Raw genomic sequence first — 14,796 nt, 5'->3', positions numbered from 1 at the left:
GGCGGGGCGTGGGGGAGGCCAAGAACTGGGATTGGGCCCAAAGTAGTAGGCACAGGCAGAAGAGGGAAGGTAGGATGAGAGGACGGCTCTGAGGGCAGGGACCATATCTAGGTGTGGCTAGGGGCGTGGCGTGGCTAGCCCAGGTAGGACGCCGGGGGCCGAGGGGCAGGGTCACGCGCGGGGCGGGGCCGCAATGCCTCCCTACCTGTGTACTGCTGTACTCCGGAGAAGGCGGGATGAAGGGTCTCGGCCACCGTCGGGCTCTGAGCTGCGGGGCAGACGGAGGGGCTGAGTGGGGCGGGGGCAGCAGAAGTCGTCCATCCACCCGGCAACACCCACCCCCAGCTTCACTTCTGCATAAACGTTTCACAGGTATGGAAACATTTTACAGGTGGGGAAAACCAGCTGGCACAGGGCCGCTCAGGTAGGAAATGACAGAAGCCAAACTCGAATCCAGGTTTCTCAGACTCCAGAGAGGTTTAACAATCAACTCCAACTCTCTGTCCCCATCCTGACCCGCCTTGGTCCTCTCTTTTATTCTCTGGATTCTCCAGGACTCCAGGTCTCTGCTTTTGATCACCACCCATCCCCATCCCTTCCCTTTATCCCTCCCCACACCTTGATCATCAGACACCCTATGGATCCCCTACGTGGCTGTGACCTTCCGACGGTCCCTAGGGGAGGACACAGGGTTAGGGGAGAGCTTGTCTAGGCAACCAGAGCTGGAGAGTCTGGGGAAAATTGAGCAAAAAAATCTTGAATGGAGAGAGGTTGCTAGAAGATGGGGTGGTGATGGGGGAGAGGTAAGACAGTAAAGAGGTCGCATGAACGAATTACTTTATAGTGATGGAACAGTTCTGTATGTAGATTGTGGTGGTGGTTACATGAAACTATACCTGTGATAAAATGACATAGAACCACGCACACACACACACACACACACACACACACAAGTGCCTGTAAATAGTGAAGTCTGAGTAGGCTCTCCAACTCCCGTTGAGTTCATTGTACTGTACCAATGTCAGTTTCCTAGTTTTGACAACATACTGTGGTTACATAAGACGTTAGCATCCAGGGACGCTGGGTGAGGGGTACCAGGACCTCTCTATATTATTTTTGAAACTCCCCATGAGCGCCAATCATTGCAAGGTAAGAATAAACAAATTCTCAGCGGTGGAAACGCAGATGACATACTTCACCTAAGCAAGGTGTGGGAAGATGTTTGCCTTGAAATTATGGTATAGGGTAGAGGAAAGTGAGACCTCTGCTTCAGGAGGGCAGAGCCCAGCCCAACAACTCAGTGCATGGTCAATATTGAATTAATGAGTGAATGAATGAATATGGGCACTGATATTTTCCCAAATGGTAACGATTACTAATGAAGATTGATGGTGCCATTCTTGGTACCAGGTGACGCGTTAGCATTTTACAGACTGACTGCCTCGTCAGTGCAATCTCATGAGATGACTGATGTTATCCGCCCCATTTCCCAGATGAGCAAACTGAGGCTCAGAGACTTAAAGAAACCTCCCAGGGCCACTGAACTGGAATTCGAACCCAGAAAGGTCTGGATGCAAAGTTTCTATGTTTAACCTCTTTCTCTGTGCCCACAGCTAGTATCTGTTCACCTGAGACTCCCTTTGTCCTGCCCCTTTGTTCCCTGGACACCAAGGCATAGGGACTCATGCTTGTCCCCGGGGACACCCTCCCTGCCTCCTACCACTCTCCTCGGCCCCCGGGGACCACCCGAGTTACCTGGGTAGGGCACAAGGCCATTGGCATATACGGTTTCTAGGGCGGGGTGCCCGCCAGGGAAGGGCACAACACCTGCGAAGCCGTTGGTGATCGGAGCCACAAGGCCGGGCACGGCGGTGGTGCCGAGCAGCGGGGGCGAGTGCAGTCCTGGGGAGCGGAAGAGTGTCACGGGGAGCCTGATCCTGGCCCCGGCCCTGCCCACCCATCCATGGGTCCCTGGCGGACTCTCACCAGAGGCAGGGGCGATGGGTGTGGCGGGCAGCCCGTTAAGGCTGACGGCGCCGATCTGCTGGATGTGGCAGGGTGAGAAGGCCACGCCAGGGCTCAGGTAGCTGCCTGAGGTGGACAGGACCGTTGTCTGCTGCTGCATGAGCTGGGGGTGGAGAGGGAGTCAACGTGCACAGTCAAAGTGGCACCTGACCTGAGATCACGGCTCATGAGGTGGGGGGCGGGTCCTCCAGGAACTAGGGGGTCAGGCCGGGTGTCTTGGCTCAGGTCGGGGTCAGGGATCAGTTAGGAATTGGGGCTCAGCCTGGCATTAAGTCTCAGTGTAGGATCAGGGCCTAGACTAGGTTCCAGGCTCATTTAGGAATGAGAGCTCAGCCAGGGATTAGGGCTCAGTCTAAGATCAGGACTCAGTCTGGAACCAGGGCTCAGCCAATGTTGAACTCACTCAGGGTTGGGTCTCAGCTTGGAGTCAGCCAGGAGGTTTAGCTAGAATTCAGGCTAATCTAGATTTCGGGAACAGCTAGGATCTGGGGGTCAACTAAAGGTTGGATCTTCATTTGATGTTCACGCCGGGTGAGGGTTCAGGCTGGGTGTAGGGGTTGAGTCTGGTGTCCTGTCAGTCCAGAGCTGGGGCTCAGCTTGGGCTCGGAGCATAGTCCATGGTTGGGGGCTCAGCTGAGGTTGGGGTCAGGAAGTGGCCTGGATTTGGGGACTCAGCCACAGCCAGAATAAGGCCCTGAGTCAGAAAGACCGGGCCAGAGAAACAGAAAGATGGGCAAAGAGGCAGAAGCCCTAGACCGAGAATAGATGGAGAAAGAGAGTGAGACAGACTGAGCCAGATCCCCAGAGAAGTCTCAAAAGCCCTGCTGGAGACAGAAGTGTGTCTGCTGGGGTCACTCACAGCCTGGGCGTAGGCACTGTAGGGGCTGAAGGGCAGGGTGAGGGACGGCGTCAGGATGCCCAGCTGGCCCACCATCTGCTGCATGCGCCGCAGTGTCCGCTCCTTGTCCGTGTCAGCAAACTTGACCACCAGGCTGGAGGAGGCACCCTGCAGGGGCAGCCGCAAGCAGGGAGGGAAAGAAGGGGGGACGTAGCCGGGACTCTGGGGTCCCTTACGAGGGGTGTAGGGGTGTGGATAGCAGCAGCTGTCAGCCCCACCCTCGAAGTCCCAGGTGCCACAGTGAGGACAGTCTGGAGATCAGCATCCCAGGTCTCGCACTTGACCCTGCAGCCCCCTCGTGCGCACAAGTGGGGCGTCCGGGCGCGGGGGGCTGCATCTGGGGCATAGTGAGGACCCTGACTGTCAACCACACTCTCAAAATGGGTGGAGAATCCAACTGCTGGAAGGGAACAATGGGGGCCCGCGTGGAGGACCCTATAGCTGTCACCCATACCTGAGAACAGGTAAGGCTCCAACCATCAGAGAGGTTGAAAAGCTCCTCTGATGGAGAGCTCACTCCCTGTGCCGCCCACCAGCTCCATCACTGGACAGCTCGGAGCAGAAGAAAGCCTGACCTTCGGACGAGCTGACTCCTGCCCCTCTAAGGATTAAAACTGATGCCTGAGGACCCAGAGAGCAATAGAAGGAAGGATCTGAGACTGCCCTGCTCTTCACACCCATTTCCCAGAACAATAGAGAGTGGGTCCCCAAGGCCTGTCTTCCCCGTGGCAGATTTGGACATTTATGTACAGTGATGGTGGCTCCCAGGGCCACTTTCCTGGGAGGCAGGGCCACCCCCAACACCTGTGTGGTCCCCTCCAGGCTCTCACTGCTGCAGGCCCACAGGCTCCCGGCTCCAGACTCGTCCCCACTCTGGCCCCACGGGGACATTTCCAAATGACCTGGTCCCTTCCCTCTGGGGCCCCCCATCACCCTAGGAGGAATCCCACGCTTCTCAGCCTTGAACTGCAGGCCCCTCCAGCCCCATCTCTCCCTGCTCCTCTGGGGCTCACACACATCTGCACACACTTACACATGCATTCTGCCCGCACACTCACCATTGACACTCACACACACACATGCATACACTCCCAAATACGTGCACATATACTCACACACTCACATGCACACAGTCACACATGTACACACGTGACTGCCTACATTCACATGCATGCTCACTCCTCCACACACAGACATTTGCCTTCACACTCCTACAGATGTACACATGTGCACTAGCTCCCCCCACGTCACCCAGACACACACTCGCACATAAACATACATGTGCACTCAGATACATACTTGCACACGTGTGCTCACACGAACACACCCACTTAACACACTTGTGCGTATGCAGTCACACGTGTACACATGTGTGTATGCACCAGCGCACACGTGCACACGTATCCATACCCATTACACACACCTCGTGTGCACACTGACACCCACCTACTCACAACCACACGCTCACACACAGACATGCACACGTGCACACACCAACACACACACTGGCCTGCACATACTCGCATACGGGCAGCCACGTGCTGGCAGGACATCCATACACACTCCACACTTACTTGCAGGCTCCCACACACAATCACACACATACACCCACCCATACCACCATCAGAGATTGCGCCTCTTCTCCCCACCATGACCTCTCTGAAGAAGGGCCAGGGGCTACCAGATGGCTGGGATGGTAAGGCCGGGCCCCCTTGCTCCTTTCCCACCCCTACCCCCATCGCCCAGGGCAACTCCGACTCACCGGCATGGTCTGGCTGCCATGCAGGGCGTGGATGGCCGCCTGAGCCTCCGTATGGGAGGAGAACTTCACGAAGGCACAGCCTGCTCCGAGAGAAGGGGAACGGGTGAGAGCCCACAGGAGAGGGGCTGACAGCCCTGCACGGCCGGTCAGTGTGGACACAGGCAGCCCAAAAGTCGGACATCCGAGAGACAGCCAGCCATTTGTTCAGACAGACAGCTGGACAAGGAAGGATCAGACAGTAAGACAAGCACACAGCCAGCCAGCCAGATAGCGGTTTGTCCAAGACCTCATCAGAGGGTGTGAGGAGGTGGTGCACAGGTGGAGAGGCAGGCCCTGCCCATTAGAACAAGTGAAGGGGATGGGCTTAGAGAAAGCCCGCTAGCCACCAATGCCACAAGATCCAGCGTTGTAATCAGATACGCAGAATTAGAGTGACAAACCATCAGACACAGACACAGAGAGATGCAGTCCTGTGGGCACACTCAGGCAGAGGTACACTCAGACCCAGACAGATACGCCCATGTGGCCAGAGCTGGATAGATGGGGATGAAAAGTCACCAGGCAAGGGGAGAATCAGGTGGACAGACAACCAGAGACCACCAGACACAGGCAAATCCAGACAGACGGTCATAGGCTACAGTTGCAGACAGAGAGAGGGCTATGGAAGAGCCAGGCAGATTTGGGGTAAGGGGGGTGAAAATGTTCCGGGACTAGATAGTGGTGACAGTTGCACAGTTTTGTGAATTTTGTGAAGCACTTCACTGTACACTTTAAAAGGGTGAATTTTACAGTATGTGATCATATCTCAATTACAAGAAAAGAGTCAGGCAAATAAACAGTCAGGGACCATCAGATACATTCAGTCCCAGTAAGATAAAGTCGCCAGGGCAGAGACAGGCAAACTGAGACTCAGTCCCAGACAGATGAACCTCAACACGTAGAATCAGGTAGACGGAGACCATCAGGCACATGGATACCCAAACAGAAATAGCCATTTGGACACTCAGAAAGAGTGTCAGAGACTAAGAGACACAGGCGGAGTGATACTCAACCCTAGGTACATGCAGTAACGTGAGTAGACCAGAAAACAAGTTTCTGGAGATCATTAAACAATCATTCCTGCATGGTACAACCATACAGGAACGGTGGAGCAAGTAGGATCAGGCACAGGACATAGGCAAATCCAGACGGCAACAGCCCCATGGACAGAGTCAGGTGGAGACAGGCAGCCCCAGACGGACACGAGCACACGAGTAGGACCGCGTAGGACTGGACAGTCTCTGCTCGCCCCGCCCCCCAGAGCCGGCCCCGCCCTCCCATGTGCCGCTTCCGCCACCCGAGCGAGCCCCACCCTCTTGTGTACCTAGCGGGGCCCCATCCCTCCAGCCCGCTCTCCACGTGCTAGGCCCCGCCCACTGTGGGCCAGCCCCGCCCCACGATCCCGGCCCCGCCCCCTGGATCCCGCCGCGCTCTCCTGTGCCCGCTCCGCCCCGCCCCATCCCTCCAGCCCCGCCCCCAGCAGCCAGCCCCGCGCACGGCCCATCACCTTTGCTGCTGCCGTCGGGCCCCCGGAGCACGGTGCACTCGTCTATGACCCCGAAGGGCTGGAACAGCCGCAGCACGTCCTCCTCTGACTGCTGCTTGTTCAGCATCCCCACAAACAGCTTCCGGTCCCCTGTGGGCGGAGACACCACCTCAGACGAGTCCTAGGCTCCGGGAATTTTCTCCGTCCCTCCAGCAGAGAGTGGAGGTAGCAGGGCGTGGAGCAGGGCACCTGGACCCCCCCGGGCCCTCTTCTTCGCGTGTGAGGGAGGACACAGCCATGCGCTTTCCCTGCCTAGGTCTCTCCACCTTTCCACGTGCCTGCGAGGTCCCACCTCATGCAGTGCCCCCTGCCTGGAATGCCTCTCTGTCCAACTGCTTCCACCCTCTGGGCAAAACGGCCTCTCCCTCCTATGCACTCAGAGTCCACACATAGTACCAGGGTTAGGAACTGCCTTGCCTGGCCCGGGTCCATGTCTGTCTGTCTGTCTGCCATCTAGATTTTCCAGGCAGGGGTGAGCGCTGAGGGCCCCTGCATCCTCACAGTGCCCAGCAGAGCTCCCTGCCCAACCTTGCCAGGGCTCAGGAGGGGCCAAGCAATCAACGTCTATTGAATGAATGAACAGTGTGTGGGCACAAGACCAGGTGCCTGGGGAGCCTGGGGTTGGCTTGGGGCCTGGCTGCAGGCCTGGCTGGGACCTGCCCAACTCTAAGGCCAGCGGCCAGTCTGGACCAGCCTCTCCCATGTGAGGTACCAGAACTCTGTCCCCCTCTCCCCCCGGGGGAATTGCACTGCTCCCCTGTCATCAGGAACGCGGCAGCTTCCTCTTCCAGGAAGGGTGAGCTTGGTTACTATGGAAACCCGTTCTCTGGCAGCTGTCACTCATAGGGGTGGGAGGGAGGGAGAGACATAGGAGGGAGAGAGAGAGGGACAGGGAGAGACTGAGAGACAGAGACAGGCAAAGAGAGACAGTAAGAGGCAAAGAGAGATACACAGAGAAGCACAAAGAGAACCAGAGAGATAGGAGGAGAGAAGAAGATTAGGAGAGAGAAACAGAGATGGAGAGGGAGAGAAGGAGAGAGAGAATAAGAGACAGAGAGACAGAGATGAAAACATGCAGATCCCCCCGCTCTAGTCCCTGACCCACAGTGGAAGCCAGGCTGGAGAGTGTGAAAACAGGCTCCCATTCCTGATGGGCTTTACCAGGATCCTACACATACACAGAGGTCCTAACAGCCCTACCCGCTACAGCACCTCCAAGGCTGGCTGCTCTCCCTCAGCCCCCCATCCACCTGAGATGGGGAGGGGGGTCAAAAATATCCAAGAATGACTAGCCTTGGATCCCACTGGGGACAGCCAAGCATCTCCCCATGGGCACACAGCCACCCAGAGGTCCAGCCTAATGCAGACACAGGGCCTAGCCTGCACACCCACGCGCCCAGCCGGGAACAGTCAAGCACACACGCTTGAACATATACACCCACGCAAAGCCCAGGCACGCAGATGTGCACACAGTCAGGCAGGCACCCCCACTGCACCTGCCAGAAACACACATGCACTTGGGCACACACTCGCATACATCTGCGCACAGCCGTGCCCAGGAAGGCATGCTCATATACACACACCTGCACTTGCTCAGACATGCAAACATGCACACACACGCAGAGCCCAGAAACCAATCCATAGTCCTTCAGGGACCCCATCCCCTCTGCGTCTGAAGATCCCCATTATTGCACCCTGAGATGAGTGGGGTATTTCAAGTTCTAGGGGAAAGCAGCAGGACCTGGCCACACCTCCCACTGCTGGGCCTGTGGCCCTGTGGTTAGGAGGAGGGGACACGGCCTCCCTACTCTCCCACCCCACCCCAGCCTGGGCCTCTGCCTCTCCCACCACCTTTGTGCAAGGATTTCCCTCCTCCCATTCCTCTGCCAACCCGCAGCCTGGTGGCCACGGAGAGATGACAACTACCTCCTCGGCTTTCGCTGTCCGCAGGCTTCACCTGGATTGGCCGTGCCATCTGTGGAGAGAGGGGGGAGGGAGGTCAAGGTGGGCAGTGGGGGTAGCATGGGTGGGAGCTTCACCTGAGCTCTGCTGGGCACTCCTGTCCACCTCCCCAGCCTCAGCATCCCACCAACCTCTGGCAGCAACCAGCACCTCAGTCACACCAAGTGACACATGGTCCCACCTACAGGGCTTTGCTCTTGCTGCCTGGAAAACTCCCACTTTGCCTTCAAAGCCCAGTAACAATAACCCTTCATCCAGGGAGTCTTCTTGCCTCCCCAAGTGTGATAGATTGTTTGCAAAGATGGCCCAACTCCTGCAGTCCCTGTATGTGATGTGATTTTGTGGTTCCTCTCATCAAGAACTGGAGTCTATTTCTCCACCTTTTGCTTTTGGACTTGGCCATGTGACTTGCTCTGACCAAGAGAATGTGGTGGAAGTGAAGTTGTGAGAGTTCCAAGCCTTGCCCTCAAGAGAAGTTGCCTTTTTGGAACCATGGAGGTTGCCAGGTGGACAAATCCAGGCGAGTTACTGGAAGACGGGAGATCTCATGCACAGAGATGCCCTGCTGACACACAATGCATGGGAGTCCTGGCTCAGCTAGCCTCAGTCGAGCCCCAGTTGACTGCAACTGCATGAATGACTCAGGACAAACCAGTAGAACTGCCCAGCTAAGCCCAGCCTGAGCTTGTTAACCAACAGAATCATGAACAAATAAAATGGTTGGGGCAGTTTATTACTCAGCAGTAGCTGACTGATACACCAAGGCAGCTACTTTTAGCCAGTTCCCTGAGCCTTGAGTGGGGGGAACTGTCATACTTCAGTGGACTGGCCTGCAATCTGGACTTATTATTCTGGACTCTGTCCCCCACTCCCAGCACTGAAAATGGAAGAAACCAGTGAACTGTTCAGTGGAAGAAATCCTTCTCTAACCCCCACTCCTGCAACTTACCCAGCCAGGGGTATCAGCTAATGCGAATATTTCAGAACAGATTTGAGGGATGTGGGGTTGGGTGCCATTTGCTTCTCTGTTGATTCTAGGACAGAATCTTCCTCCCAACCTGGTGCCTCTGGTGAACTCCTACTCATCCTTCAAAACCCAGCTCAAAAGTCCCCATGCAGGCAATCCTTCCACCTTTTTGGGTCCCTTCCTCCCTCTGCCTCAGGGCAGGAAGTGTCTATGTGTTGCTCTGTTTCCCTCCAGACTGAGACCATAACATCACAACCCCGCCCCTCAGGGCAGGGTACAGCAGAGAATCAGAGGAGTTTGCTGAACTGAACTGACGAGAAGGAAGTGGCCAACACCCACCAGCATAGAAAGGCACCTGGTCCCTCTGCACCAGGCCTGGGGTTGGAAAGAGTGCTGGTCCCAGCCCTCCTCCCAGGTCAGACAATCTCGGAGTAGATCCCCACAGCCATTCAGAGGTGCTTGATAAACATGTTTTTAAATCACAGTGCAGCTGCCCAGCAAGCTTTCAGAAAGATGCACAATTTTTACGCTGTTTTACAGATGTCAAAATCAAGGCCTGGAGAGGTTATTTTTCTGCTTCCCTTCCCCTCGGTGAGCCCCTCCCGCTCTGATACCCTCCCTCTTTCTGAGTGTGTGTCTGGGGCACATATGGGCCTCCTCAATGTGAACACAGCCTTGGGAGCCCCTGACCAGAGAGGCTTCTGTTTTCCCCACTTGGCCCCCACTTCCCCCAGCCCAATCTTCCTGCCACCCAGCCACACCCTCAGAGGAACCCTGACCACCTGGGAAAGGCCAAACCACATCCCCCTTCCCCCACCATACACACACACACACACACACACACACACACACACACACACACACACCCTGGGCCCTCTTCACCTGGGTGCCACACCCCTCTAGCTGGAGGCGGGAGGGGAGATTATTTCAACCCATGGGACCACTTTCTGGGCTGAGGGCAGACTGAGGTGGTGAAGGGAGGTGGGGGGGATGGGGCACCTGGGCTCCAGCCTCCCGTTCCCCCACCCCTCTCACCCGCCTCCGCTGGCCCTCACCTCCCCCCCCAACCCCCAGCACCTTGGACAGATGAGGATGGGGTTGCCATGGCAACGCTGATTCACCACACGGAAGCTGGCAATTGTTGTTGCCATGGAAACCGCCTCTTAGGGGCGAGCCCAGCTCCTGCCTTGCACAAAAGAGATATTTAAATATAATCTTCTGGAGATGGATGAGCCGAGGGAGGGAGCGAGAGAGGGGGACCACAGGGAGGGAACCTGCCCCCATCACGGCATCCTCCATCCCCACCCCATTCTCGCGGCCTGGCTACCTGCTTCCCACCTCCCCCACCCGCTGCAGAGCCTGGGACCTTCCGCCTCCGACTGGGAGGCCTCTTCCCCCTCCTGGGTCAGGTCGGCGGGGGGGTGGGGGGGTGGTCCTGGTCTGGCTCTGAGAAGCCAGGTGGGCAGCCCCTTCCTCTCTAGTCGCCCACTCGAAAGCCAAGGCTGCGAGGCCCGGCCATCCACACCCCGCGGACCCGCGCCTCGCCTTACCCACCGGCCTGCAGACGCGCGCCAGGCTGGCATCCATGTGCCGCCTCCCGCCCGGCTGGCCCTGGGCGCACGGGCGCGCACACGCCGCACGCACACTCGGGCTCCGGGCTCCGCGCCTCGTTCTCCGCGCCCAACGCCCAGGCGATCCGCCCGCCAGAGGCCGGGCCCTGCGCGCGCTGCCAGCCCAAGCCGGGAGGAGGCGTGCCAGGGGAGAGCTGGGTCTCCCCCCCACCCCAACCCGCCCATCTGGCTCTGCCCACCTCCTTCCGGCTCCCTCTCTCCATCTGTCCCACTGAGGTCTTTGCCGAGTGCCCTTCCTCCCTCCTCCACCTTCTCTGGCTCCCCATCACCGCACCCTTTCCCTGCCCCCTCCCTTCCTCTTTACACTTATTCAACAACATTCCCCTGTGCCTCATGGTGAGTAATTCTGCAGCCTCAGGGAGCACCCCACTAGTCTGGCAGAGGGGGAAACAGAGGCATATGCAGACACTTCCAGACTCATGGGGTCAGGGTTGGGGCAGAGGGAAGGATCAAGTGCTGGGAGAGCCTAGAGCCGAGAACAATGAAGAGCCAAAGGCTATCATCCTGGGGGTGCACTGAAGATGGAAAATCTGCAGTGGGTTTTGAAGTATGAATAGGAGTTGGTGGTGGGGCGGGGGGAGCATGTTGGAGCCATACCTACGTCCACTGATTCATTTAATCTCCAAACAACTTTATGAGATGGGAACATGCCCCTTTTACAGATAGCAAATCAGAAAGAGAGAGGAGAAAATCAGAAGCAGGGGTCAGACCTACTGCCAGTTTCCTCGGGGGCCTCTGAAGACACAGCCATTCCTCCAGCCAAGGATCAGGTGGGATAGGGCTCTGGGTGGGCATACATTAAGTGGTTGGAATCCAGTTCTTGCTCTGCCACCTAGCTTTTGCTGAGTGACTTCAATCAAGCCATACACCACTGGGAAAACAGGGTCCCGTATGTCTGACCTGTGTGTATTACAGATGGGGAAACTGAGGCCACTGTGGGGAGGAACTGTAGGAAGATTCTTCGGTAGACAGGCTGGGGCCCAAAATATTCTCCTGGATTTGCAAAGCTATGCCTTTAGATGTGGGGGCCCAGGGAAAGCCCCAACTGGGTGGTTTCTGGATGGTGTGGAAGGGAAGGAAGCAAAGTGGACCCCTATCTGGGCCGCCCAGGCTACCATTCCAGCCTCTTCCTCTCCCACACGAGCCCCAGCCCAACCTCCAGACCAAGCCCCTCTCCTGGTCTAGATTCTGCCTTGGTTCCCTATTGCCCTTGGGGTAGAGTGACAGATCCTCATCCTGGCATTCGAGGCACCTTTACTGCTCAGTCCCAGCCATTCCGAGCCCCTCCTCCTCCCACACTCCGAGGACACAGGGCTGGAATGCGCCCCACAAGCCCCTTGAATGCCACCCACCCCCGAAGCCTTCCCCTCCATCCCCATCTGCTTTGGTTGCTTTGCCCAGGCATTGCCTTGGTGGTGACACATCCCCCAACACACACACCGTCCCTCTTTGGGATGAACTCCTGAAGTCAGGGCTGGGGGGCTCTGGGAACTCCTCCCCAGAAAGACCCAGCATAGGGTCCACAAATGACAACTGAGATGAAACGAGACGAGACCTATGGTTTCCAGACTCCTGTCCTATGGGCAAGAGTGAGGCAGGCGTGCTGGGCACAGTGCCCTGGACGGGAAGTAACCCAAGAGCTCGTGCCAGGCATGTCTGCACTGTCCCCATTTCACGGGAGAAAACAGGCTCGGCAAGAGACATGACTGGCCAGAGTCCCACAGCTCGACTTGCCTGGGACCCTGCGTTCATTCACTCAGCATCTATTTGCCAAGTGTGCGCTCAGCATCTGGCCTGTGTCACCTCAAAGGACCCTCAAAACACTCCGCAAACCCACTCTACAGACTAGGAGACTGAGGTCTGGGGAAGTCAAATCATGAGACATTTGGCACTTTGGGGCCCCCCCGCCCATTCTCAGGGTTGGCTTGACTCTGAGCCGAGTCATGGGATATGGGGCTGGATCGTGCAAAGGGACCACTTCAGAGACCCCTGTGTGCACAGAAGGGGCTTCAGGAGGGGCCTGTGGGGGGGCTCATAGCTGGACAAACTCATCCTTTTCCAGGGTGCTCAGATGAGCAGCAGGGCGGCCGCCAGGTCTGGGGCATCCCTCACCCACCAAGGCCTTCACAAAGAAAGAGATGGCATTGCCTCACATGGCCCAGCCCCTCACCGTCCAAGAGGCAGGAGCTGGACCTGTTGCCTGTTGTCGATGGGGGTGAGGGTATGAGGAGGGGAGGGGGGATCCCTTCCATCCGCAGGAACCCCGTCCTGGGGTTTGACAGCCAGCAAAGAACTCCTGCGGGAATCAGAGACATCTGCCCAGCGTGGATTCCAGGGTCCTGCGGTCCATTCTGGGTTCTATTCTGGGATTCTGTTATTCAATGTAGGATCCTATTCCAGAGTGCTGAGATTTGATTAAACTGCGTCCCCCACGGACGCTGCTGTCATACTCGAGGAGAGAACTGGAAGTGAGAGTGGGTGGGTCACTCGCTGCAGAAAGCAGCGTTATGGGGGGTGGGGGCCTGGGCTCTGCCAAGGCGCGGAGAGATGCACCGGGCCGGCGAACGACGGGGACCACTCCCCTCCTGGGTCATCAAGAGACAGAAAAACAGAAGCGTCCGCTTTATACGACTCCTCCAACACACACACGCGCACACACACGGGGACAGGAGAGATGGTGGCTGTCCGTCTCTAGCGCCGCAACCCAGCCCCGGCCTCCCCGCCCCCCGACTCCCGAGCGGTGCGCGCGGGTGTGCGCGGAGACGTGAGCCCGCGGGGTGGGCTTTCTCTTGCGGCCGGCCGAGGCTTCATCCTCTGGCGGAGACGCCTGGGAGGGGGCTCAGACGCCTGTGCTCGGCTGCCGCTGACAGGCAAGGGGGTCTCCTGCGCAGTAGCCCCCATGCCTCCTCGTGCGATCAGCAAGCAAGCCTCCAGCGCTTGTTCTGAAAGGCTGATTCCATTTCTGCGGGTGTTCTCAGGCAGGGAGGCTCACCCCCCAAATCAGCTTCTTCGCTCATCAGAATTGGAAGATACACGTACTCAGGGATCGGAACTCCTGGGTATGCACCTGACCCAAACGTGGCACGTGTCCACCAAAGACAAAACACCGGCAATGATCTCTATGCCTTAAGAGCAAAACTAGAAACAACCCAAATGTCCACCAGCAGGAGAGTGGACGAATAAATGGTGTGTCGCAGCCATGGAATACCACACAGCGATGACAAAGTGCAAAGCGCTGAGGCGTGATATTGAATCTCACGGGCGCGGTACCAGAAGAAAGCAGGCGTTGGTTACCGTAAAAGTCAGGGCAGCAGCTCCTCCAACAGAAGAGAGGGGTTTGGGCTTGGGGACATGGGACGGCGTGGTGTCTAGGGTGCCAACTGTGTAGTGGTAACAGGGTGCTTGCTTTGTAATCAGTTGGGTTGCATGCACTTTTCTCTAAGTGTGCAGTATTTTTCAAATTTTAAGAAAAAAATTTTTAAGCCAGGCTCTACTCCCACAGAATGCTGCCCCAGTCAGGAGGTGGCCCCCAGGGGCCCCTCTGTCCCCAGGGTCCAGCCCCGAGCCACCTCCTTCTTCTTTATCAAACATCAGCCCGCACCTCCAGGGAGGAAGGGGGCCAGCTTGCAGGAACTGAGCCAGAGAAGCCAGAGGCTCAAGGTCTGTGGAGCTGGGTGGGTGGAGCTGCTGTCCTCACTCTGCTGGGTGATGTCAAACAAGTCCCTTCCTCTCTCTCACCACAGTCTCCCCACCTTTCAAATGGGGTGAGCAGCAGCCCTGGTGCCCCCCTGACATGGCAGATGGATGAGGTGCCCCGGCAGTGCTGGGAAACAGTGATAACCCTGGGGAAACTGAGGCCCAAGAAGAGAAGGGCATTGCTTGAGACTCCTCACCCATCCCCAACTGTCAGCAGGTGTCAAAGAGAGACGGGGAACTCCCTAGCCTAGAGGTATGATGACACTGCAC

At 57.2% G+C, this 14,796-nt stretch overlaps 1 protein-coding gene across 1 annotated transcript in view; it reads right to left on the bottom strand.

Annotated features, from left to right (window-relative positions):
• Nucleotides 1-14,796, bottom strand: part of CELF5 (CUGBP Elav-like family member 5) — a 49,084-nt gene that overhangs the window by 8,623 nt on the left and 25,665 nt on the right. The window contains exons 3-9 of the mRNA XM_060146737.1: nucleotides 8,197-8,245; nucleotides 6,232-6,360; nucleotides 4,686-4,765; nucleotides 2,885-3,031; nucleotides 1,987-2,128; nucleotides 1,756-1,902; nucleotides 206-268 (exon numbers count right to left, since the gene is read on the bottom strand). Of these exons, the coding sequence (XP_060002720.1) occupies nucleotides 206-268; nucleotides 1,756-1,902; nucleotides 1,987-2,128; nucleotides 2,885-3,031; nucleotides 4,686-4,765; nucleotides 6,232-6,360; nucleotides 8,197-8,245 (757 nt within the window). The remainder of the gene's footprint in view (nucleotides 1-205; nucleotides 269-1,755; nucleotides 1,903-1,986; nucleotides 2,129-2,884; nucleotides 3,032-4,685; nucleotides 4,766-6,231; nucleotides 6,361-8,196; nucleotides 8,246-14,796) is intronic.

This window comes from Lagenorhynchus albirostris, chromosome 3, assembly GCF_949774975.1.
Source record: "Lagenorhynchus albirostris chromosome 3, mLagAlb1.1, whole genome shotgun sequence".
In the NCBI taxonomy this organism is placed as follows: Eukaryota; Metazoa; Chordata; class Mammalia; order Artiodactyla; family Delphinidae; genus Lagenorhynchus; species Lagenorhynchus albirostris.
Note: the sequence above shows the minus strand (reverse complement) of the source record. Positions and strands in the feature narration are given on the sequence as shown.